This window comes from Necator americanus, chromosome II, assembly GCF_031761385.1.
Source record: "Necator americanus strain Aroian chromosome II, whole genome shotgun sequence".
Lineage (NCBI taxonomy): Eukaryota > Metazoa > Nematoda > Chromadorea > Rhabditida > Ancylostomatidae > Necator > Necator americanus.
The window spans coordinates 3,293,189-3,319,299 of NC_087372.1; the positions used below are offsets into that span (position 1 = coordinate 3,293,189).

General features: G+C 38.5%; 3 protein-coding genes across 3 annotated transcripts; 1 reads left to right on the top strand and 2 right to left on the bottom strand.

The window, feature by feature from the left end:
- Positions 1-784: 784 nt before the first annotated feature.
- RB195_016745 (uncharacterized protein) lies at positions 785-11,643 on the top strand (the record flags this gene model as incomplete). The annotated part of the gene is made up of 11 exons (XM_064183429.1): positions 785-864; positions 968-1,032; positions 2,764-2,889; positions 3,097-3,188; positions 5,625-5,749; positions 10,187-10,283; positions 10,358-10,492; positions 10,563-10,654; positions 11,221-11,317; positions 11,393-11,482; positions 11,548-11,643. 11 exons carry the CDS (start codon positions 785-787, stop codon positions 11,641-11,643), a joined length of 1,095 nt encoding a protein of 364 aa, XP_064039310.1.
- A 2,103-nt stretch (positions 11,644-13,746) lies between these two features.
- On the bottom strand, positions 13,747-18,594 carry RB195_016746 (uncharacterized protein; the record flags this gene model as incomplete). Its single annotated transcript, XM_064183430.1, has 13 exons — positions 13,747-13,834; positions 13,990-14,202; positions 14,509-14,640; positions 14,918-15,013; positions 15,099-15,179; positions 15,245-15,395; positions 15,514-15,599; positions 15,655-15,809; positions 16,298-16,438; positions 16,506-16,630; positions 16,713-16,836; positions 17,636-17,730; positions 18,516-18,594. The coding sequence occupies 13 exons, from the start codon at positions 18,592-18,594 to the stop codon at positions 13,747-13,749; spliced, it is 1,566 nt and encodes a 521-aa protein (XP_064039311.1).
- A 2,342-nt stretch (positions 18,595-20,936) lies between these two features.
- Positions 20,937-25,889, bottom strand: RB195_016747 (uncharacterized protein; the record flags this gene model as incomplete). Its single annotated transcript, XM_013440679.2, has 16 exons — positions 20,937-21,023; positions 21,119-21,256; positions 21,323-21,514; positions 21,579-21,678; positions 21,754-21,840; positions 22,470-22,615; positions 22,684-22,790; positions 22,846-22,948; positions 23,197-23,304; positions 23,755-23,843; positions 24,132-24,205; positions 24,262-24,386; positions 24,447-24,579; positions 24,633-24,694; positions 24,762-24,923; positions 25,830-25,889. 16 exons carry the CDS (start codon positions 25,887-25,889, stop codon positions 20,937-20,939), a joined length of 1,773 nt encoding a protein of 590 aa, XP_013296133.2.
- Between the last annotated feature and the right edge of the window lie 222 nt (positions 25,890-26,111).

Below are 26,111 nucleotides of genomic sequence, written 5' to 3' on the forward strand. Positions count from 1 at the left end.
TACTATTTTATTTTTTTATTGTTTCTTCTAATAGTTAGAGCATCTGCATCTTTTCTTTCTCTAATGCTTTTATTTTTTATTTGTTTCTTCTAAACTTCATTACAAACAAAAGTTTATAAAAAATTTCTTTCTCGAAATATAAAAAAATATATAAATATATAGTAAATGAATGAAGAAAGTTCACGATAAATAAAAAATAATAATAAAATAAATAGAAAAATAAGATAGAAAAATAAAAATAAAATGAAATAAATCTAAATTATGTATTTAATTAAATATTAAGTATTATGTATTATGTTTAAGTGTATAGTATTTAAGTAAGTATTCCAAAATGACAAAAGATCATGTTTTTCGCGGAGTTAGAGTGTAATCTGTGATCTGTTCAGGACCGGCTCGAATAGATCTCGAATTAGAAACGACGTCAAGTCGAACTTCCGAAACATTGCAAACATAACAACAATCGAACGAAATCGCTGTGACATTTAAATGTAAAAGAAAACATGTTTTTTTTTGTTCCCCGTGTTGCTTCTATTCAAGCCACACATCCGCTTTCACGCCGGACCACGCCCCCCAAGAACACGGTGGTGGTGTACACGGGTTCAGGAACACCTACTCTTCTACTACCACAGGGGTAGGGAAAACGAGGCCGACGCATGCCACGCCCCCATCTCTCTGGATTTTTGTTCTCTATATAAAGTAGGACTGAGACGTTGCCAGACACACACACACACACCCATACATACATACGTCAACGACCCGTCGTCCACTCACATCCACATCCTTCATGTTATTCCACTATTTAACGCTAGTGCTCCTACTCCCACCGTATCTATCCGCTCAAAGAGACTACACATCTAAAGCTAGGTAAGTGATTTTCGCACCGCACATCCTCCTGGATCATTCATTCCTCAATGTCGGCGGCTCTTGGCGCGGTTTCCCTGGTTTCTTATCGTTCATAATTCTCCAGATGTTGGAGCAGTGGGAATGGAGCGCCGGCACGATGGTGGAACGATGGTGAAACGATAGTCAGAGGTTGGATTTTTGAAAATTCTATTTTAAAAAGAAAAATATACACTTGAACTCCCATAGTGAATGGAATTATTTATTTACTTTTATTTGTTTATTCATTATATGGTTATTATTCATGTGTGTCTATGGAATATACACGAAAATACGCAAATATACACCATTAAAATTTGATAGTACATAAATTCATAAACTTACTCAACAAAAGCAAAAAAGAACCTCTAATTATTTGTTTACTTGAGAAATCCGAAATACTTGAATCCGAGATATTGAAATAATCCGAAATATCGAAATATAAATAACAGTTTTCTTTGTTAAATGCTAAAACCTTATCGAAAGTGATTTTTGCACATGTAGTCAATTAGTCTGATCCGGCTCTGTTAAGGAAAAAATATTCCCTCACTGATCGTCTAGGAATAGTAACCCCTATCCTAAATAGAGGGCTACATGTCATCATGGTTTATATTTAAGATTTGTTTATTAGTCGTTTCTAATGTTAAAATCTACAGTATCCTAAAGTAACATGACCATAGCTGAACATCGTAACCATAGTTACAATATTTTAGCGAATAGAGAGTAAAAGTTCTTCGACCTCTGAGGAATTCCTTCTGTTTCCAAAAATTGTGCTTAAAAATCATTCATTGACAACTCTTGGAGGGAAACAGGAGGAAAACCCAAATTTCGAGTAACATTTTCAAATTGTGTCTACATTATATTGGTATCGACGGTATTTGATTTACTTTGAAAAAATATTTTGCGAGTTATGCTGCTTAAAACTTCTATACACTAGAAAAAATATGGTGAATGACCTCCCTTCCTAAAAAAAAGATAAAAGTCTCTGACATATTGGTCCGCTTGGGATACCCTAACTCGTTTGTGTAAATTCAGAATCGTTGAGGTTTCTTAGGGGTATGGAGTTAGCCCATAGACAGACAGACTATACACGAATTATTTGAATAATAATAATAATAAAATATAAACAATAAAATAATAATAGTAGTAAAAATAATAATAATAATAATAATAAACAAGCTTCATGTTCATCCATCTAATCCTCACCTTATTTTTCTTTCTCAGAGATGGAATGTACAAGAACTCCCTATACAGAACTGAAATTTTCAAAAGATTATAATGTTACGAAGGATCGGGTTTAGCGCAATCGGTAAGAGATTCCGGTGTGTCTGCACGATCTATCACGGAGGTTCGAATCCGCCCTAGTACTCACCAAGCTGTTCATCCCTCCGGGGTCGATAAATTGGTACCAGACTTGTCTGGGAGGATAAAAACACTGATTTGACACACTGATTCGGCTAGCCCCCTCAAGTCATTGTAAAGGCCAGTTACACGTTCCTGAACCTCAAACGATTCTGGATTGAAGTGAACGTGGTGGCGCATCCCAAGTGGATTGGCTAGCGCCAGGCAGACGATCCAGGAAAACACCTAATTCCACTCCATTTATAGTTTATTTACGATAAGAAGTATGAAAAAAAACAGCGATGAAAGTTTTCTGATGTTCTTTGCGAAATTCCCAGAAAGTACTAACATTTGTAGGAAGATTTTTTTTTTAAGAAGAACGGTCAGTTTATGACACACTTTATGATTTTATAATTTCAAAAAAACTTTCCATAGACAATTTCTAGTAGTAGAAGCGTACTAAATCAGTACGGATAGGAGAGTGATAAATCCAGAAATCGCAGCCGTAGTGTTCAATACTCAAAGAGTACCCTCATTTTACAGGTAAATATTGGTACGAATGCAAGGGAAGTCGACTGGAACCTCGTGGTTGTGTGACGGAAACGAATCGAAAGTTGAACGTCGGCGCAACCATAGAGGCTGGTGGTTACGTGGCCAAATGTGAAATAGGTAATTTTATTTTAAATAGAGTTTTAAAATCGACAGTTTACTAACTGTCGATTCGATGTTGTGTTTCGTGCTGCTGGCACAAAAATAAAGTCCAGATGCCGTTTTGCCAAACGGTCACACTCATCACTCCTCCACTCGACTCCACCACTTCATGGTGTCATTAAATGAACTAAACGGAAATGATTAAACTTGCTGTTCGTGCTTTAGGACCGGACGGTTATCTACAGTTCCGCTTTATTGCATGTATTGGTGAAGGGAATCGGCATCATCGAGTCGGTGAAACATGGGCTGATGCAGAGGTTTGTTTAGAACTGTTGTTTAGATAACTATCAGTAAACAACACAATCATACTGTAAAGCCCAAAAGCACCTGATGCTTTCCTCAAAACTTCAATCATCTCACACATAACCACACGTTCTAATATATCATAGTATACGGATTTTCCGACGAAAAAAAAAATCCCTGGATTCTCATTCTACTCCTTTGAAGATGCATTATTATAGTAATTATTCATTGTAGAAAATTAAATTCAATTAATTAAATTTCAAATTATTACATCATTATATAATTCTACTAGTTAAATTTCAAATTATCATATTATTATATTATTCAACTAAAATAACTAACTTCAACTAAACTTCAACTTGAAATTTAAATTATTATATTATTACATTTACTATAAATGGGAAAAAAACAAACAAAATCGAAGCAAATAAATGGACTCTAGTGACAATTTCGTTTCTTTTCCATAAAAACGCATAGAACTTCGGTGGTTCAAAATGCCTATTATATTTCCATTATTGAATTTCAATTCAATGGATCCATTTCTGTATTCCGGTATTTTTTTAATGGCGTAAAATTCCTGTGAAAAACGTAAACTCTTCCAGAAATGACCAATTAAACGAGAATTATGCAAAATCCAGCTCTTTTAGCCGCAAAAAAATATTCACGGAAAAAAATGTGATTGTATATGTTGCCTGATCACCAGGTACAGTAAGTGTGAAGAAAATTTAAGCAGTAAATTAAATAAAGTAAAGTAAACCTTTGTCATCGCATTTCCTTTTGAAAAAAAGCAGTCGTAAAAAAATACTAGGTTACTGTGACTTTTACTTAAATACTTATGCTTAAAAGTACCTGCTCAGGGAAGTAAAACACATTTTTCTCGTAAAAATTGGAAAGTACGATCCTTCTCAGTTTCTCGATTGAAAATTAACCACCTTTCCGAGTAAATCATTTATTTTGCTCGGAAAGGTGGTTAATTTTCAATCGAGAAAGTTCTTCTTTAGAAAATTATCTTTAAAAATTCATTCAATTGAGTTGCGATCACAAAAACCGCCCGATATCTTACCTATCATTGGAATTTAACACAATTTAAAAAATTGGGGAAAAAAAACTAACCATTAGCGGAATATCACTGGAATCATCAGCCTATCATTGGAGTTTAAAACAATAAAAAATTTTAAAAAAAAACTAGCCATAGACTCAAATTAGTTGGAATCACCTTCTGCAATAAGTAGTATTGCATGAATGGGAAGTGATTTGCTGCAAAAAAAAAGCCAGGGAGTGTGGAAGTTGCAGCCGCCGAGACAGATGCGCTCGCTGTTTTCTTTGTTTACATGTTTATCAACAAAGAAAATAGAGGATACTTTGTCCTTTGTTTTCCTTGTTGATAAACATGTAAACATGTTTTTTCTCTCCACAATTAAAGGATTGTTTTCATCGTAGGTGAAGGATACGAAGTTTTGTTCTGTTCTACTCTCTTATTTTTTTGCCCTTACCGTCCCCTAATTCGAAACGGCGCCAAGTTGTCGGGTGTCCTTGTACGCACAAGTTCACCGTGACGTTCGCTATCATGCACTGCAATAACACTGTTACTGTAAAGGTGGTAAATACGTTTCCTTCTTCTTCTTTTTTTTTTCTTTAAATGTGAACGCTGCTTGATACGTGATAGCTGATAAGCTGACCTTGTGATCGAATGAAAAAGAAAAATATGATAGAAGTTCAAGGAAAGCTCTGGAATTTTTGCTGCTCTGGAAAAATCTCTTTTAGAAGAGAAGAGTACACTGGGTACTAGAAATTATGCGCGATACATATCAGGATCTTTCCTGATCTTCCCAGGAGATTTTCCCGTGCAATTCCAACTTTTTCAATTTCACACTTAGCTCTATCATCATTTTCGGATAGTTCTTCCAGGAAATTTTTGTAGTCAAACTTCCGGGTTTGATTGATAATCAACCGTAAAATGTTGCGGTAAAGCGGTTCTGGAAGCAAGAAAGTGCGTCTTTGACGGAACTGTAGAATCGTTTAAAGTGGAAACGCTTTCCAGTAACTTACTTCATTCATTATTTACGCTTTCGAATCTGTAACCGTAAGAGAAAAGAACAGAAGACGAATAACCGCCAACCTTTTCGACCGTTCTTCGTTGCGGAACAGGGGAAACTATTGATACTAATCCAGAAAGAATCCCGAAACAGCAAAGAACTCTTCTTAGATTTGCGAGGAAAAAAATAAAAATTTGATCAAATTAATATATAAAAGTATTGTTATGAATAAAATACGAGTAAGTATAAAAACAAGTAAGTATAAAAATATGCCAAAAATATAATAAGATTATATGTAGTACAAACAAAAATAAAGACTAAAGAATAAATAAATTAGGCTAATTCCAGAGCGATTCAAAGAACTATGTCATTGTGAAAAAGTAAGAAATATTCGGAAAAAAAAAACGATTTCAGAACACCTACTACTACAAATGTGAGCAAGATGGTCCATTTTTGAAGAGTAAACCAAAAGGATGTGTTACGCATGACAAGCGGAGGAAAATCGCTATCGGTGAACGAGATGACTACGGAGATTACACGTGAGTATTTCAAAATTATTTTTTAAAAAAATATCGTGTACTTGAATATATTATATATCCATATATATCATAAATAGCCAGAAAAAAAAATAAAGCAAAATGAATATGTACGTCAAGCAAAGGAAGACCCGTGAATTGCTCCCGACGCGTCGCAGTCCCCAGGTTGAACATGAGTGCAGCGATTGTTAATATAGACATGTAGCAGCGTGGTAGTACAATTAGAAATTAGAAGAGATGCGTAAAGTTTCTGGATATGGTAGCTTGAAAGATCTGAACAGCCGAACTACTTACTCAGAGCAGTAGGAGGGAAGCGGCGAAAGCGATAGTATAAACGGAGACACGCACTGGGAATCCGCTCTCACTTTAAAAAAAAAAATTGTTGATAGACGAATGAAATACTCGAAAGTCTTGTGTCAAAAAATTCGAAAAAAAAAACATGATGACCGGCAACAAAGCATTCCAGAAAAGTAGAGGATGCGGACGATGTAATTTACTAATGGAAAACAAAAAACGGTGCATACATACCAGTAACGAAATTTTTAGTCGGGTATAAGAAATCTGAAGAAGACTTGTGCTCAAAAAAATCAAGAAACAGGTTACAGAACCTGTTGGATCGTTTCAGCTACAGTTTAGTGACGGGTTCTGTAATTTGTCATTTCTTAAATTATCTTATTAATTACTAATGATAGAAATCAGGAAACCTTAACAGCTAAGTTAAGGTTCCCTTCCCTGACTTCAACACAGTCCAATGATCAAGTAAATCAAGGAAAATCAGTCCAAATTAGATTAAGAAGTACGATCAATTGGCAAAACTAGATTAAAGGCTGCGTATCCAAACTTGACGTAGTACGGAAACCCCAGGGAAAACATAGAGTTCGGGCTGCAGACTACGGAAACCACCATGATCCATTCATCTTTCCCTGATCCTAGAAAAAAAATGGCGTGGGAACGGCGTTTGCTCCTACGAGGTACGTTAGAACGCGTACGCTTGTTTCGCACTGTGACTATTGAAGAAGGTAGGAAATAACGCCGTCTTTCACGCCGTTCTTTTACGATAATCAGGGAAGGTTGAGCACGCTCGTTTCTGTTCCGAATGCTACGTTTTTCGCAGGTTTCCGCACTACGTCATTTTCGTGATACGCTACTTTTAAGGAATTCGATTAACTGCATCGATATAGAGTTCAGAAAAAAAAACCTATTTCCATCCCATCCAGTTCCCATAGATTCAGTTCCTTTTTCCATTTCACTGTTTGCTTCCGGTATTCTTGTCCTCCTTCAATTTCTAAACAAGCAAAGCAAGCACGTTTTTTTTGGCACTTTAAGCTCTTAATGCCAACTTGAAGCATTAAATCTTCTAATCGCCTATAACTGGTGGTGTACCACCCATCAGGTTTGCCATTTTAGGTAGTGTTTTTAGCCAACGTTTTATTTTTTTTTTCACATCTTTCGGGGATTGGTCAGTTTAGGAATCAAATTGTTGCAAAGGCAAGGAGGAAATAAACTTCCAGACCTTTTCTCTCTCAAGTGAAAAAGTTTTGAAGAGGAACACTCAAAACAATGCTCTGCAAACAGAGACTCAACACAAGTGCGATTCGAAAAAAAAAACAAGCATTGCTGCTGCGCTACCAAACTTCCACAGCCATTGACACCTATCTTGACGCGGAGTGTTCGATTGGAGCACGTTAGTTGGAGGGATAACATCGTTGTGCTCATCCGGGTAAACATAATCTCCATCGACTGTTGAGTAAGTACTCGAGATAATAAGTGTTTCTTTCATGATTTTGTAAAGTAATTCAAACTAGTAGGAAAAAAATAAGCGATCTCATGTATACCTGTTGGAAGGACTCGATTTTGAACCGTGACACACCGGTGCACCACCAGGTCCCTTGGACCGAAAGTGCGTGATTCACCGGTGACTCACCGGTGTCTTCATCGTGCTAGTATTCTTTTCTTTTTTCTCTTTGTCCAAGAACAAAATCAAAGTCCAATCAATGCTCAAGTGGTTACAATCGAGGTAATTTAGTCACCTTTTAACATAATCGAATGCAGAAATTTACTCGTACTGATCACATCCATAACCTCATTCGTACTTTCTCTTCCGGTGCAACAACCGGACGCCACTTCGCACTAATTGTGTTAGATACACTTCCGCTCACTATCTATACACATATACGGCAGTTACCCGCCCACAATCGTCAATCACAGAACAAGTTGAGGAACAGGTTGTGTACGAGTTGGACGAAAGTACATAACATAGTGCAACTAATAAGTCTTTGCTGCATCATATGTATTTCGTCCTTACACATTAATGAACGAGTAGATGGAGCAACACAGTCGCACTACAAACTACATCTCGCATTAGAGAGAGGAAAAGTGCAAGCGGTCGCTAGGTCAGTAAACAGTAACAGGGATCGTACGAGTCAGTGCGCTCAGCTGGTAGCAGCATTAAAAGCGAATTTATTGAATCCACGGATGGGACCCAAAGAAGTTCGTTAATAACGTATACACTCACAGCAAGAGATTGTTTGTCTGACGACTCAGGAAAACACCTAATTCCACTCCAGTTATAGTTCATTTACGATAAGAATTATGAAAAAACACAGCAATGAAAGTTTTCTGATGTTCTTTGCGGAATTTCCAGAAAGTACTTACATTCTTAGGAAGATTTTTAAGAAGAACGGTCAGGACAAAACAACGCAACATTCACTGCAGTTGTGTAGGACCCTCGCTCAGAAGTGGAGTGGCCGAGACTCGCCACTTGCACGCGGGCACCTACGCAATTGCACAACAAGTCCAGTCGTCTTGACCCGATTGTAGTTTTGAGTTACTCTGTTACAATTTATGCAGTAGTAAAAAGGATGGGCGGTCATTCCCCATAAGTCGCAAGATTCGAGAAATATTTATTCAATGAGAAGAAACTTCATTATGCTTCTTCGACTAATCAGCTAGCTCTATGAGAACGAAAAAACTTCTGAAGCTCATAGGTCCCTCTCGTTTAATTTCTTTCAAACTACATCATTAAATTTACGAGGGGCAGCTTTTCAGGCGAACATCTAGAAGACCAATGAAGTCATATGACATAGTCCATCCATACTTTTTGCCCTTTAGTCATGTTAAAGTGAACAGAACCGGCGCCGAGTTCTTTATATGTATGTGACGGCGAAATACCTTTGAATAGGACTACGTGACTGATCATATGAGCCATAGGTGGGAGGACTCGGAGACTTCCTTGATGAAGTCTGCAGGGAGTCTGACTAAAGTGGTGAGGATCCCTTCGCCAACCGTCCAAAAATGAAAAAAATGAGGGTCCTATCGTCAACCATCCAACAGTGAAGGGGTTCTTTTTGCCAACCGTCCGAAAGTCCAGGGAGTCGGAGTACCATGTCCGGCCATCATATAGCTGGGTCAAAACGACGTCAAGCACAGACCGTTACGTAAGTGACTGCGCTCGAAAGCGGGTGGGACCATGGCGAACTGCAGAGGTGAGTGGCGGCAGTGAGGGTCCTTACGCGATCCCAACCGCTACGCTCCACCGCTCCGCTTCGAGCGCAGCCGCTTGCGCAAATGTCCGTGCTTCATGTCGTATTGACCCGACTATATGTATGAAGTGGAGCAAACTGTCGAGAAAATTTACGGTCAACATGAGTTTCTGCGTCGCTTAATCATTCGTCTTCATTTTCACTACCTGACATTGACAAAGTCTCATCACTTCCTTAGACAGACTCCTTATCCACAGCCAGCACCAACGCATCATTGAAGATATAGTCGTTTCAAAACGAAATGAAGCACAGACAGTTGCGCAAGCCGCTGCGCTCGAATCGGTGCTGTGGAGACAGCGGTTGGAATAGAGGTGAGACCATGGCAAGCTGCAGAGATATGTGGCGGTAGCGAGGATCCATATACGAAGCTTACACGACCGCTTCGAACGCAGCCGCTTGCGCAACTATCAGTGCTTCATGTCATTTTGACCCAACTATATGATCATTTTCTGTATCTTCCATTATATTTTCATCAAATTCAACGACTAGTATTTCAAAACTACTTTCCAATTCATCTCACTCCGATTCGTTAATCTTTGGCTCTTAGAATTCCGATATCTATATAAGGAAAATGAATGAGAGTTTAAAGAAAAACTTTAATAATAATGCGATCTGCAACAAATGTGAAAGAAATCATTTAGCAATGTAAAAATTCCTACACAAGAAAGAAAATGGTAACCGATGGTAACCGTGGGAAAAGGTGGCTCAACGTTAAGCTGCAGTAGCATGAGCATTTCTCAAAACGCGTTCCTACGTCTCACGTCCTACGTCCCAAAGAAAAAGAAAAACGCAAAAAGCCAGACACGGAAAAATGTGCGCTGTCGTCAATGGGTAAATGACAAAATGACTGAAAGTAAAGATTACCTCTTTCTGTATAAGGCGAACATATTTTCTTCAGGTATGAATGTCGTCAAAACTACAACGGCAGCATACAGATGTGCAGCGTTGGTTGCATCCATGAAGGAAAACACTATAAAGTTGGAGATCAGTGGCCGGTAAGTGAATGTGACAATTAGAGAACATCGAGGGAAAAAAAAGAAGAATAAACTGAATAAATCGATTATCCTAGGATGGTGAATTCGTATTCTATTGTAAAAGTAACGGTGGACGATGTCGTAAGGTATGCATTGGCTGTCAACATCGTAATAAACGTCTCTATGATGGAGATCGATACAATGAAAAAGGTTCAGTGTATCAGTGTGAGGTAGGGAAATATTCATTCTATAATTTGTATATTTTCTACAATTCCACGCGCGTCAAGCACAAGATTGTAGATTCGCCCTAACTCGTACGGACATCGACCAGTTGCTTGTATGTCAAAAGAACTTGATGGTTCATCAGTAGAACGAGTAATTGGATGCCGATGGTAAGCGATATGAAATGTGTATTTTCTAGTTACATTAGAAAAAAAGAAAATCAAAAAATGGCAATCGAACATCTCAGAATTGCTTAAGTGTGTGCTGCTGACACAGAATTCTAGTAGCCATGTTTACCACAATGACCGCAACGCGACTGCACTGGCACTCTAAGAGCACTCCTGCATAGCTGTCCGATAAATCCGACGTTCTCTGAGCAAACACATGCCTATGATTGGCGTAGTTTCGTTGTGTCTCGTAACATTGAAAGCAGCACTCATCGTTGCACAAATTTATGATTTTATGATGTAACGTCAGGCTAAAACGACACAAACCACAGTGAAATTGCGTAAGCGGCTGTGCTCGAAGTGACGCCGTAGTGCCAGTGGTTGCGATCGAGACGGGATCCTCGCTTATTTAAACGCACTGGAGTGATGAGTAAAGGAGATGAAGATATAAAACATGATCGAAGAATGATATAAAGGCTGTTATCTGTGAAACAATGCAAAGTGTGGATGTGCATGAAGGAGAAACAAAGTAGAAATGAGGGTTACCGTTACTTCGTTATTGTTCGTAGGTACCTACAGTCTCCAAACTCAAAAATCGAGCAAACTTGCGAGTTGGATGGCACGAAAACTGCCGTACGAACTATTGGGTGTATCTACAGGCATAACGTAAGTTCTAGACTTCTAGTTCCTACTATATGACCCGAAACTCCTAGAGGTTCTAACCTCCATTGACTTTTTAAGGGTTATGACACCATCTTCCTCAGTCCAGGACGATACACGATATGGAATTTACCGCAACTACAGAAAAAATCCGTAGGACTTGCGTGTAGGGTGGGTTTTCTTTAGCTGATTTCGTCTATGAAAATCGGAATCGCTGCTGCATATTTTCCATTCAGGAAACCAGCGACGGTGCAACATTGGACGTGTTCGATATTTCGCAACTTAATGAACATACGCAAGGATTAACGTATGACCAACCTCGAGGAAAATAAAATCGACGATGTGGATGGGGTCGAAAGTGAAGAACGTTGGGTCAGTTGGGGAACTGTAGTAGGGTCAGAACGACATGAAGCACGATGCAGTTGCGTAAGCGGGTGCGCTTGAAGCGGTGCCGTAGAGGTGGCGGTTGAAATCGAGGTGGGACTATCGCGAACTGCATCAATGAACGGTGGTAGTAACGGTCCTCCTTCGATTCTAACCGCTACGCTCCGCCGCATCCGTTCGAGCGCAGCCGCTTACGCAATTGCACCGTGATTCATGTAGTTTCGACCCGACTATAGATACGCTTGAGTGTCTCTTATCGTTCTACGCTGTCCAATTCAAGAAAACGAGTCTTTTGTGGTGCCGCACGTGTCTCAATCCTAGGAAGTATTTATGTTACGTGTACATAAATATATATTTGTTTCTCCCGATTGTATGTTGTAACTGAAAATTACACCGATATATTCGCTTTATCTATTTGAATGTTGTTCGTCTACCTAATTATGGTCTCTCAAAGACCGCATAATTCGCCAACCATAAATTGTTATTTAGCATGATTAGCGAAATTTTAGTGATGATTGCAAAGGCACCATCTTTTTCACGTTATAATTAAGAGGATCAGTTCGCCTGTTGTTCGTCTTCATTGACAAATTACTTCCTTCGAATAAAAATTTACCTACTAATTGTGGCTAAGCAGCGTGGATCTACTCTTGTCTTCCGAAACTCATTAAATCCATGTCCATGAACTCCTCATGACAGGATAAATGATAAATTGTCTGTCAGAATCGCTTGAGGCTTACGAACGTGTAACTGGCCTATACAATGACTTGTGGGGGTTACCCAATGATTAACCCTATGTTTTTATCCTCCCGTACAAGTCCGGTACCAATCTAATGACCTCGGAAGGATGAAAGGCTTGGTTGGCACTAAGGCGAATTCGAATAATCGATCGATCGTGCTGTCACACCTGAACCTCTCATCCACTGCACTACAGCAGTCCCTCTAAATGATTATAAATACTATTTCTTCCAGAATCAAGCTCCAAATCTTGTTCTTCCATAGGCTGGAGCGAACTCAATGGCATCAAGGATCGAAAGGACTATAGAATTTGTACGATGTATCAGGTAGCAATTCACTTGTAAATAGTTCAGTTCGAATCAGGGAAAAATTGCGTACTGTGGTAAGCGCTTCGCGGTCACCCGGCTGAAAACGTTTGTCGCCGACTATAGTTTAGCTGAGATTTGATGCCGAAATGATGCATGTTAAACTGAAAACATGTGGAACGAATACGATTGTTGGAAGCCCGTGGCCATCACAGCCAAATTTAACCTATTGTACAAAATACATTCTGTACTCTTTACTCTTCTTTGACAACCAAAATATACTTTGCACATACATTGAAAGGATGCTGAGAGAAATAAGGATTACATCCTTACTGCACTATTCGATGGCGTTGAAATGAAGATTTCAATAACAGTGATATACAGATACTTCATGATAAATATCATAAATAGGCTCAGATAAATAGGCTTCCAATGCTTGCCCGAATAGCTGAATGTGAATAGACGTATCAAACTCACATAGGCAAATAGTCTACCAGAGACTGTATTAGTTTTATATCGTTGTCACTTTTGAAATATAGTTAACCTAAAAACCCTATGTATAGTAGGGTCAAAACGGCATGAAGCACGATACAGTTGGGTAAGGGGCAGCGCTCGAAGAGGCGCTCTGGAAAAAGCGTTGGAATCGAGGTGGGACCATCGCGAACTGCAGCGAAAAACCTAGGGTCCTAACCGCTACGTTCCACCGCACCGCTTCGAGGGCAGTCACTTACGCAATTGGACCGTGCTTCACGTCGTTTTGACTCTACTACAGTACAGCAATGAGACGCTTATGTGAAGGAATTGTTATCAGCAATTATGGATAACACCGGATCGAATTATGTATAACATTAAAACAAATCAAGTGAAGAAAATTAAACAATCTGACAATAACAACAACAAAAAACTATTTCGTCGGAGCGATATCTTAAGAACAATACGTTATTAAGTATGTGCATCACATATAAATGCTAACCAACTGTGAAGATTGCTAGTTATCGTGTATCTCTGTAACTAAGTAATTTCATTCGACAACTCTTGACAGGACGTTCGGCCATTCCTTTCCGTGCCACCATCTTCCAAAGTAAATGCTGGCATGTATCTAAAAATGCATAAACAAATGCATGCGCGAAGAAAGTTTCTTTGAAATGAAATCCAGAGATTACTGGTGAATTTTCAGGGGGAAACAGTTAAGGCTTCATTTCCAAATTAACCATGGATAATGAATTATATGTTTTCAAGAAATTTCCATCTCACCTGACAGAACCGTCTTTCTCAACACATTTAAGTAAGGGGTTTTTGGTTGTTGTGCTACGACTTCCTAGAGACGTGTATCCCATATCGTACAAAGCACAGTACGGAATGCATAATCCGCGCAACATAGACCATACATCACGATAGGACCACGATAATATAGGACAGACACGTAGTACTCTCGGCCAGTCTTCGTCAGTCCATTCTACAGCGGACCTGTGAACGAAATTAATAAGAAAACAAGTGTATAGATTATAAATCTACCAAAATACAACTGTTAAGATGAAACTGCATAAAAGGATAATAAATAAAGGTTTTGAAGTACTACGAAATACCGAAAGCAGTAGACGATGCACAAATAGAGTGCTGTCATAGTGACAATGAAGTCTGGTGTAATTGTGTGACTGCCTGCGTTTGAAGTGCTGCGCTGGGACCCTTGCTCATCTTTGCAGTATGATTAGAGCTAACAAGGGTCCCAACTCGCCCACCACTGCTAGTTCCACCGCACCCGACTGCACTCACCTCATGTATCTCCCACGTGGATCGCTTGCTCTGCTACCCATGAGCACTGCGACTACGTTAGGCTCCTGGCTCTTCAGCAACGAAAGCCCCGTCTTCAATGGCCCCGGATACTCAGTTACGACTATGTTGTATCTGTAGTGATTTAAACATCGAAATAAGAACACTGTAGTGTATAGTTGGGTCAAGACGACATGAAGCAGGGTGCAAGTGCGGAAGCTGCTGGCTCGAAGCGGCGAGGTGGCGACAGCGGTGGGAATCGGGCTGGAACCGTCGCGAACTGCAGCGATGAGTGGTGCCAGTAAGGGTCCCCAATCGATCCTGACCGTACCGCACCGCTTCGAGCGCAGCCGCTTGCGCAATTGTAACATTCTCCATGTCGTTTTAACCCTACTATACCTCATCCACTTACCTTTTTGCAACATCAATTATGAACTGAGTGGCCTCAGGAAATTGATCCTCGCACATTATGTGAAAACCCTGTATAGGCACATGTGCACCGAATTTTCTGAAAATTAAAATCAGTTTTAGAATTAGCACGCTACAATTATTACGTTATTAAATAATTACGCAGGTGTTCAATAAAATCATACTCATCTACGGCAATCCGGAGTAAATGGAGAAGTACGGTACAGTCTTTTCCACCATTGAAAGACAACGTGACTTGTTCCAGTCTATGAATATTTTTTACTGGGCTGAGGACTGATCTTTTAGAATAACGGCGTCCAATGCAACTTACGAATATTTATTCAATATATCTCGCACTATAACCAATGCTTCATCCAGTAACGAAACGTATCGAGGGTTCCTAGCTAACTCTCGTTCCCGAAAGTTGCGGAATTTAGCCACTGTGTCAATCCAAGGTTCGTTGTCGTAGTGGACAAGCGTGCCTCAAAGAAGTGAAGTTTGTAAATTAATAAAACTGCACTTTTCATAAGCTAACAAACAAACAAACAAACAAAGTTGAAGAGGGAAAATGAACAAGGCCTCGAAATAATTAACCCTCACCGTCCAAAAGGTTTAAAATATGCTGTACAACTGCTTCGCCTGCCTCATAAGACTCACTTTCAACAATGAACTTTGTCTTGAAGTAACTAAAAGCAAAAATTTTATAGGTTCAGAGGAGAAAAGAAAGAGGTTTGCGGTCACCTGTTCGCCATAATAGGATAGGACCCGATTTCCACAACTCCCTCATACTCTGACGCTATCCTAGCCAATTTCTTGGCTAATTTCAACTCGTCTTCTGTGGTATATAACGTTTTCGAGAATAAGGGTTTGACTTCAGAAGATGGAAACAGTTGGTCCTATAAAATTCCCCTCTGAATCGTAAATGTTTAAATGAAACTGCTAGGGAATATTGGAGCACAATACGCTCACAACAATAACAGTTACATGAAGCATAATACATATTGCACCAACATGAACTATCAATTATTAAAAAGAAAACAAATTACAATTTTGTCTGCGAAGTTTTCACAAGTTATCAGGCCCCATGTCATTTACTAATCTGATTAGTTTGATTATTCCCCACAAATGCACAAAAATCTAAGGAAAAGAAGCATTTTCTCTGACATTTCGGGTGTGATTACTGAATTCGTTGCAGCAGAACTCTAGAAATAATAATACATGGTTGCTCTTTGTTTCTAGTCGTTTTTTTTTTCGCCTTTCTCACATAAAGAAAGGGTAAGCTTGTCAAAAACACATACATAGCAGAGAATTACACTGGATCAACGTGGCATTAGTTTTTATTGATCTGATTTTGAACAAACTAATGTAAAACCAAGACACCTACCTTCAATTCGCTGAATGCACGTTCACAGAAACGTGGAACACCAGGTAATGAAATTACGTTATTCAGTCGTACGACTGGGAAACTGGAAGCTTTTCCGTCACTCATTCGCTTACCCCAAAGCAAATGAGCTGAAGCTGGGATCTATAGAGAATCTATAGAACGAGTACGCTGTCAGTGCTGTTGAATACGAAGGAAATTCCAAGCTTACCGTACTTAATTTATCAACAAATGTAGTGTGTTCACCGGAGAGTTCTCCTGATGTGAAATATTTCTCTATTGCAGCTGCAATCTCTGGTGATCTGAGCAAAGTATCGTTGAACGCCTTCGCTAGTCCTAAGACAAAGCATGCAAGTATAGGAATGAGTTGAAATAAGAAAAATAATAAACTGACGGAAAAAAAGAAACAAAACAGTACCGATATATGTTTTGTCGTCGTGAGTCGGTCCTACACCTCCAGTGGTGAACACATAATCGAAACGTTGGCTAAAGTGGAGAATTTCATTGCTTATTTCCTCAACACTGTCGCCGATCGTCGAAATCTAAACAGACACATTATAAAACACACGTATGCGCATAATTATTAGGCCATTAAACAGCGCTCTCCTGATTCACGCCTGAAAGTTAACCACGATAGGAATTTTACGTCTAGATTACAGAAAGTAAAGAAATATTTGCGCTATTATGGCTCCTATCAACATAAAATATGAAATAAGAACATTGGATTCAAACAATGAAATCGAAAAAAAACCTATTCTAAGTAAAAAACATAATTGTATGTATATATTCTATAAAACGAGACGCACTTCAAACCTTATGAATTTGAAAAACTGCTCTATGCGGAGACGCCACAGAAATTTACCGTTTCGTCAAAGTCATGTCAAGGGGAGGACACTCGACAAAGAAAAGGAACGGTAACTGAACCAAGTGTCCTTTAAAAGATCGATAAAGAGGGTTAGATATGATGTCAAGAAATAAAAAAAAGGATTTACAGAGTGTTGATGGACATGTAAAGAATTAATGGCGGTCAACAAAACTCAACAATAAAACCATTTCGAAAAAATTTTCGAGGAATTTTCCAGCTATTCCAGAGAGAATGTGTGGACTAACTTCCCTCCCGTTCTCGGTCAGCCACTAGGGTAGACTATTGAACATTTGTTGAGATTGTAAGTTACTGTAGTCATTTCATAGATTATATTTTTAAAAAAGTGTCGGAAAAATCAGGAGTCATCTGAACCATCGCAAGTCTGATGAAAGCGATTTGTATCACTAAAATCGATCAAACCGCGTGGTTATGGAAGGGACAGCCGACTGGCGATAAATGTTCCACTCAAATTTTACCTTTTTCACTTGAACACCTAATTCGTGCAGATTCTTCACGATAAAATGTGAATTCGTGTCCATCGTTGAACCTTTCAAGATTTCATCGCCAATCACTAAAACAATATATATGAATCGAAAAACACTGAAAAAATGTGCCTCTTCACCTCCTCTACACAACCGAACAAGGATAGTTTTTCTCAAAAATTAGGTGCATTCGAGAAGCTTCTGTTTTTTTTCTTTTTTGGTTTTTTTTTTCTGAGAACCGTTTGGCGATCTATATTAATCAATAACAAGATAGTCTACCACATACAGAACTCCAAATTCGATTCCAATCCAAAAACAAGAGTTCTACGGATTTCTTAACGAACATATTATACCTATCCCAGTTTCGGACATTTTCTACCATCTCCACCATATGCTTCCACGATACGTTAATCAATCTTTTGAAATAAAAAAAAGACTTTCTTAGATAGAGAAACAAAAACTGTATAACATTACTGGTAAACTGGTGATGGTGGAAAAAAAGGAACTAATATGCAATGTACGGAAGTAATGCGGTTATATGAAAACTGATTTACCGTGGAACTGATCCATGATCACTGAACGAGCGCAAAGGTAGAGCAAAAATAGATGACTGATCGGCTCCAAAATCAATCTTACCGCCGCTTAGAGGCTTTACTTCTTCACATCAAACTCCACTTTAAAATGTTTACGCTTTCCGTGTGTTATCGTTATGTTTTATATTTATTATACCGACTATATATACTCATTTCTACTACTTATTTCCACTTCTCACTCCCTTCCTTTCATAATGCGGGACCATGCTGCTTACTTTCACCACAATGACTAATAATCTAAGATAGAAATAGAGACTAAATTGATGTCATTAATTGCTTACCGATTAAGCCTGCTGTTGGCCTCATCTCACTAGGAAGTCGCAGACGATGAAGTATCCTTAGCGGTACTGCGGTTCTCATAGGCTAAACCCTGACTGCACATGAGCAATTAGTGTTTTATGGTTATGGTAAACCAGTTTCTACGTGATATATGTAGTATTTATTCAACATCACAAAGCAGGCTGAGCTTCACTTTTGCTATTTCTCGCACGTGAAATAAAGTGTTCAGTAAACCACATTGAAAAAGGTATTTACGGCAGCATATCATGAGATTAACAATCTTGGCCCCTCTTTGGAACAATATAGAGTTCTGGTTGTAGATTACGAATATGGGCGCGGTTAAGCTCAATTCTACCCCTAATCGTCCTGAAAAACGCCGTGGGAACCGTCTTCATTCCCACGAGGCATGTCAATACCGGTCACCCTTACGTACAAGGATGGTGCGTCCTAACGTACCTCGTAGGGACTAAGACCAATTCTCACGCCGTTTTTCAGGGCGATTAGAAGGTATTGGGCTTGACCATGCTCATATTCCCAATCTACAACCCGAGCTCAATGCTATTTCACAGAGATCCCTTCATCGTCATGTTCTTGATGTGCTGTCACTTGAATCATTGGGATTATAATGCAAGTAAGGGTGTGTTGTATATGTTACTAAGTCCCTGTGATGATCCTCGTCAGAGCTTGCAGCAGAAATGAATAAACATGAAATGTAGATGAAAGAGAGCAGACATAAAACAAAAAAGATAGGAAGTTAAACGTAGATGCTTGAGATGTGAATTCCTTTGCAAGCTACCAATTGTTTAGCCCTTCTTTGTGAAGCGCTTTCAAGATTTATGCACGATTTAGTCGAATTGAGTTAGTAGAGAAGTAGCAATGACATAGCCTCAAACGAATAAAAATAAAAGTAAAAAGAGCAAAGAGAATAAAAAGGAAATAAAAAGAAATTATAGCCTCTTTTCGGTAAACTAGATGGAGCTGTAAGTCGCCGTGAATACGAAAAGATCCAAGACAATGACTGCGGATCTAATCAATGATCTTTGGCATGCTCGAGTGGAGCTTGCCAATGAGGCGAGACGTGCTAAAAGTACGATAAGCTTCTTTACACCTAATTCGATCGAAAGTGAGAAACTAACTACGAACAAACCATAAAGATCAGTTTAGGACCAGGACCTCTTAGTACTAACATTATCCAAAGAAAATTTCAAGATCCATGAGAAATTTATGGAATCTATCACCTATGCTATCACCAGTGATTATTTCGCTGTAAACCTTAGGAATTTCCGGTCAAAATGAAAAAACATCTGGAAATAATTAACGGGGACTATGCGTTTATTCTGCTTTCTTGTCATGCCATTTCCTTAGAGATTTAACATCAAAAGGATCCTTGAATAGCTAATGGCTCGCGTTTTATTTTTATTTATGCTCTTGCAACGGAAAATTGCATCATCCATGCCGCAAGAGACCGTATTGATCGGAAATACTGAGCGAATATCGAAGCTCGGGGGTTCACGTTACGCCACAAATGAGACAATATCTTTGAGTATTTGCTCTAATAAATCCCAATTCTATTCGAATTGCGGTTTTGGAGTTTCGTTTTATTTTTTCTATGTACGCCTTTCTGTTGGGCACTGCCTTGGTTACCTGAAAGCGCTTGTTGCAAAAAAAAAAAGAAAAAAAAACAAGAACATCCCTTCCCTTTCTTCTCGTTACTTTTTCTCTTAATTTTCAAACTTCAACCAAATAGATGCGAGTAAATGCAGAAAAGAGAAAAGGGATAACTATGCAACACTTGACAACGAACTTAGCTCTAAAATGTACCCTCTTTCCAGTCTAAGGGTGATTTATTCAGCGGTAAAGACCGACCAGATGAGTAACTTTCAACTCTTCCAAATGTAAGAAAACGAAATCAGTAAAACCACAGTATGAATAAGAAAATGCATGGGAGAATTTCACCTTGACCTAAGCAGCAAGAAGAATTGATAGTAAAGTTTATCTTAAAATATTTCTAGTGAAATTGAAATGGCAGAAACTACAGAAAAACAGCAAGTTGAAACATTTCACTGGAGGCAATTTTTACGCAAATAGGACAATTTTGACTATCCAACACAAAAAAGAGAGTGCAGATCATACATGATGAAAGAAATACGCGACGAAGGAACTGGAACAACCATTGTGGAAGAAGTTCAAAACAAAAAAGGAACGAAAACTAAATACAACACGAAAACTCTCGGAAAAGAAGCTGTAAAGACCCGCATAACGAAAACTGCACCAAAAACGTTACTACCTCAGAACAAATCAACAACAACAGCGTTTCTATAGACCTCATCAACTAAAATACCAAAAATAAAAACTTAACTCCAACAAAACAGTTTACACAATGAGAATCTAACAAAGTAATTTACATAGGTAAGACGACGACTCTACCTATCCATCATTTGAGTCAAACGCTGTTTTCTACGCTGCTTACGGCTTAGTGTAACTGGTGTATACTCCTCCAAAGTTTCAACCTTAACAAAACATATTTAAACTGATGAAATTCGTAAAAAAAAAATTACTCATTTACATAATTGATGGAAATTTACATATAGGCATCGCAACATACCTTACCAACATCTGCCTGCCACTTTTTTGCATCTTCTTCTCGCAAACAATACATTTCGGCGATAGTGCTTTTACCGTCATAACATGTAAGCACTAGAATTTCGTCTTCACCTACAAGTTCCACTTTCCTCAAAGCATCCTGAAAATAAGACAGCACGCAGTACATTACGCAGATAAAACGAATAGTATAGGAGAGAAAACTCACGATATCCACCTTTCTTACTGGAGTAATTTTGTAAATTTCTCCACTGACGCCTCTGATGCTTATGATGAGCGTTATCCAGTCCGGATCAGGTTCAGCCCCAGCAGTGGTGCAGCCATCAATATTAGCTACGTCGTAAAGTGTTAACAAATGGATTAAATCAGCTCCACCATCATACGTGAACTTGATGACCCGCTAAAAATAAGGCATATCCCAGAAACAAAAATTAGCTAAGAGTACGCAAAAAAATCCGACTGACCACCGGAACATTATCCACGAGTTTAACACACACATTGGCACGAGAAGTTCTGCCAAACTTTGTTTTTACTGACTCACGATAGGTTGGTCCAGCCACCCAGCTAAATATTGCTTTTGTGATGCATCATTAGTCAGAAAATAGTCACAAAATAACATTCAACGGAAAAAAAACCTACTGTCCGTCAGTAGACGAATGTCTCATAGGAAGCAATGCTGTCCGCCAGCGCACTCGTACCTCGCTATGAGAGGGCTTCGTTACCACACTGCAATGAAAAAAAAAATGTCGTCGAAAATTGTACCTGAACAGCGCAAAAGAAAAATACTTTCGCGTGTGGTCTTCTTAACAGTAAAAAAAAACAGAATAGGAATCATTCATTTTTTAGCACTCAAAACCATTTACAAATTTAAACATATCTTCTTCCGCTACGGCTTCGCGTAAAGCGCTTATTTACATTGATGGACTAGAAAATTATCAATGTTCAGCATGATGATAAAATTTATGCACCGGTGCCAAACAAATAAGGACACTAAGAGATAACCAGATTCTTGTAATAGTCGGAACAAATAAGAAGTAGTTCATGAAACTTGAAGGTTGTCCCGCAATTAAAGCGGTTCAATTCGTAATGTTACTCAACACCTTCCCCAAAATTTCCATATTATTTTCCCACCTCCTCATCTTTCCTCGTTTTTTGCGGTTTCTTTTTGAACAGTGCGGTAAGATGCTTGTCGGTCTTAGAATAAGAGTAATAGAATTTCAAATATCTACTGTATAATTATGTATTATTATTTGTATTAGTATTATTATGTGAAGAGTTCATCTAAATAAAATCTAGGACTTAAACTTGATGCAGAATTTCGCAAAACCGCGACAAAAGTCAAGAACAGATCATACCTGGAAACTTCATAACAAGCTAAATGGATTCCCTCAAATCTCAGAAAATTCGAAGAATCATCTTTGCAGAGCATCATTGTGGAGCAGTCAATAGTCAGTGCAACACCTTCCTGTGGACCAAGCAAACGTAAGTCGTGCAGAACAGGCTTAAAAAACGATTGTCCTGATATGATTCGGTACTACCTTATATTTCGAGAATTTGAGTAATGCTCACGGATTCATTGCTCGAAATCTCACGCAGAACATAATTTTCCCGAAATGTTTGCGGTTCACAGAGTATAACTCTACAGCAACCACCAAAGTACACTCCAGAAAAATCACCTGAACACGTCTTTTTCATCCCAGAAAGAAAAGTATCAAAAAAGGAATCATTCACCTTTGATGTCCAAGAGCCTTTTGGGTTTCGTTCTTAATTCTACGTTGAAACCAATAATTTCACTGTCTTTGGAAGAAGACTGACCATACACATGCGTGCAATGCTGCAAAGTTGTCAATATGTTTCTAGTTCACGAATAAAATTACAATATCTTCGTAGCAAACAAGTTTAGCCTATTTGCTCTAATACGCATAAAATCTTTAGGCACCCAACTTATTAAAATGCACAACATAAATCCAGTGGGGACAGAAATTCTAACTCATGAGTAAGCAGCGAATAGAGCAAAAAAAGAAGGGTCTACGTCAACCGAGTTGAGTAGAGAAATAAGCGGAATCAATGTTTGCCACTTACCTCTCTGTATATTTCATCGAAGCTGTATAATGTACAGCTGTGCGGCGACGTATTGAAAGTTACCAGCACATCGTCTTCCAATCCAGCAGCGTAAACGTTGTAGAAAATCTTCATGAAACTACATTTAATTATATGGATCAAATATGCTGAACAAAAAGAAATGTAGTAATCCGACGAATGAGAAAGCACACAACAATATGGAGCGAAGGAATAGACTTGCCAAAGGCTATCACGAAGAGTCACCACTAGTTTTCAGATCACTCCAACCATTTAAAAATTTGAAAAATTTAAAATGGAAAAGAAAATTTCCGGTGCCTACTCCCAAAACTTCTTGGCTATTTCTCACATTTAAATTTCCCTTTCTCTGAATAGCAGATTTCAATGGTGAATAAAACTGGCATATACGAATGAAATTAAGAATTTAAAAGAACAATTATAATCTGAGTGCAGCATGAACAACAATTCTCACCATTCTACATATACTTTTACGTTGTGCGTTTCCCGATTCGCCGATAGAATACGGATCATACAAAAATTTAAGAATAATCATATGATTACATTTTTGTCGAGCTGAAGTAAAGCTTTGAATCGAGCTGGTTGAATTTCGAACACAGCTATCGAGGGACTTGAACCGACACGTTCCGATCCTGAAATACAGGTTGTACGTTTGACATTTCATTTCATTCAATATGCATGGTCACAATTGATGATGCACTAACGAAGTCTTCCAAGAAACGACAGACGCAGCAAAAGACATAAAGTAATAGAAAAAACCACGCTTTTGAGATTTCTAAAACCGCGAACAATTCTTGCTGCTTTGAAAAGATAGCGAAATGAACAATCTTTTCAAAGTAGCAGGATCAATTTGCACACTTAATTTCAAAAATAAAAACAGGGTGAATACAAGAAGAAAACGAGATATAAAAAGAACATACCATTTTCGTGTCCTGGTAAAACTGCTCTACCTAGAAGCCATACCTCGGAAAACGCCTTGTTCCAGTGAATGTGTCTAAGTGAATTAATCCTAGTTAGTTTGCAAAGTTTGGACAACAATTCCAGACATACTTGAATTTAAATCGTCGAATAGGCAATTGAAATGTGTGCAAACAATTTCCAGTCCGTAGATCACAAAAGCGAAGACGACCAAGATTGGACAGGACAATCAGGAGTTCTGAAGGAACTTCACCATCCTGAAGAACTGACCGAGTTCGTAAGAGACAAATTTATGGAGTCCAGTGCTCCGCACTAACCGCTCTAGGTGGTTGGAAAGCAGCTATTAACGAGCTTATAATTTTCTCTGTGAAATCAAGCCCAGATATTGGAAGTGTGCAAAGTGAGTCCATCGCAACAAACTGGTGTGACATTGGCATGACTAGACGGCGACTGAAAACTTTAATTTCGAGAGAAAGCACCAGAATAGAAGGAAAAATACCCACCACGAATATGTAGCAAGACCACGTACTCGGAAAGTTTCGTACGGTATGTACTTCCTGGTTTTCTTTAAAAAATACATGTAGAAGAAAAAAAACAGCTTTGAAAAACTGAAGCAGAACAGATACTCATACCGAACGTATCAATCCTCGTAAAATATCATAGTCAAGGCGAGAAGACCCAGCCAAACCGCCAACTTCCAATGCAGACATTGCGTTAACTATGTGAACATTACGTTGCCGATGTTTTGCTCGAAGATGGAATTTATCCACGGATTCCAACAGCTGGCGGGAGAACTAAGAATCCAGAATTAGTTTTGCAGCTGTGATCACCGCCATCAATACTTCAACAGCTGCTATTAGCTTCTGATTGATTTGCTTGAGCTGTAGTCAAGATCGGTATTGATTTTTCTTTACCAACTAACGGTTAACGTTTCTGCGTTAATGTATCCGTTAGAGCTGCTATTACATTTTAAGAAATCGTTTGTAGTTAAACTACAAGAAAAGTGCAGTCAACTCGACCTCTGACAACAATATCATTTACATTTGCAGCAGTTAAACGCTAAATCGGTGGGAAACCAACTTTTACAAACTAAAATTAGAAGACTTTCGTTTTATATGACAAAATGGATGCAAACGCTGCTCATTCCGACTTTGTGGAAAGCGGCAATTTTCTCAGCCAAGACTTTTCAGTAAGATTGAAATCGTTGGCATATATGGTTCTCTCTTAAGGTGACTTCGGTCATTTCTCGCTCATTTCGAATTTCATTCGATTCACATCAATAGTTGTTTTCTTCAGATGAAATGCATAACAAATGAAGTTTTTCAAGAGTGCTTATTCATCTTGCCTCAGATTAAGAGACTCGAGAAAGCTCCTCATTATCGATCTCGGGATCCGATGTAAAATTTCTGCCGTTTAAAAAAAAACATATATAAAACAGTTTAATTAGATCGAGAGTGACAGAGACAAGGTAATTGGTTTCTTGACCGCTTTGTCTCAGGAGTGATAACTGTATTTTTTTTTCTTACTGAAGAAAACTAGAGAAAATAAACTAAGAAGAAAGAAAATTGAAAATGTGCAATGATTTTGGGTGAAAGAACTTGCAGTCAAATGTACACAAATGCAGACAAATGTACACAAGTTTGTCAATTTTCACATACTATTATATCGCTTAGACGTAAACAAAGGACAACACACTCCACCTTCTCAGCTGTTGTCTCCTGATGCACAACTGGGGCACGTGAACTCTCGGGATCAAACATCTGAAAATCAATATGATCTGAAAATGAACAATCACGGTGGGAAGTCAGGAATCATTATTAAATACTGAGAATCTAGTAAAGCAATCTTGTAATTCCTTTCCTAGAACATCTCCGCGAGAAAAAAAAGAAACCAGAGCAGTTTCTGTCGTTCCAAGCAGAAAACTTTGAGATCCTAAAGCGGCTCTTATTTTTGCAAATGTGACCAGCAGAAAGGCAGGGAAC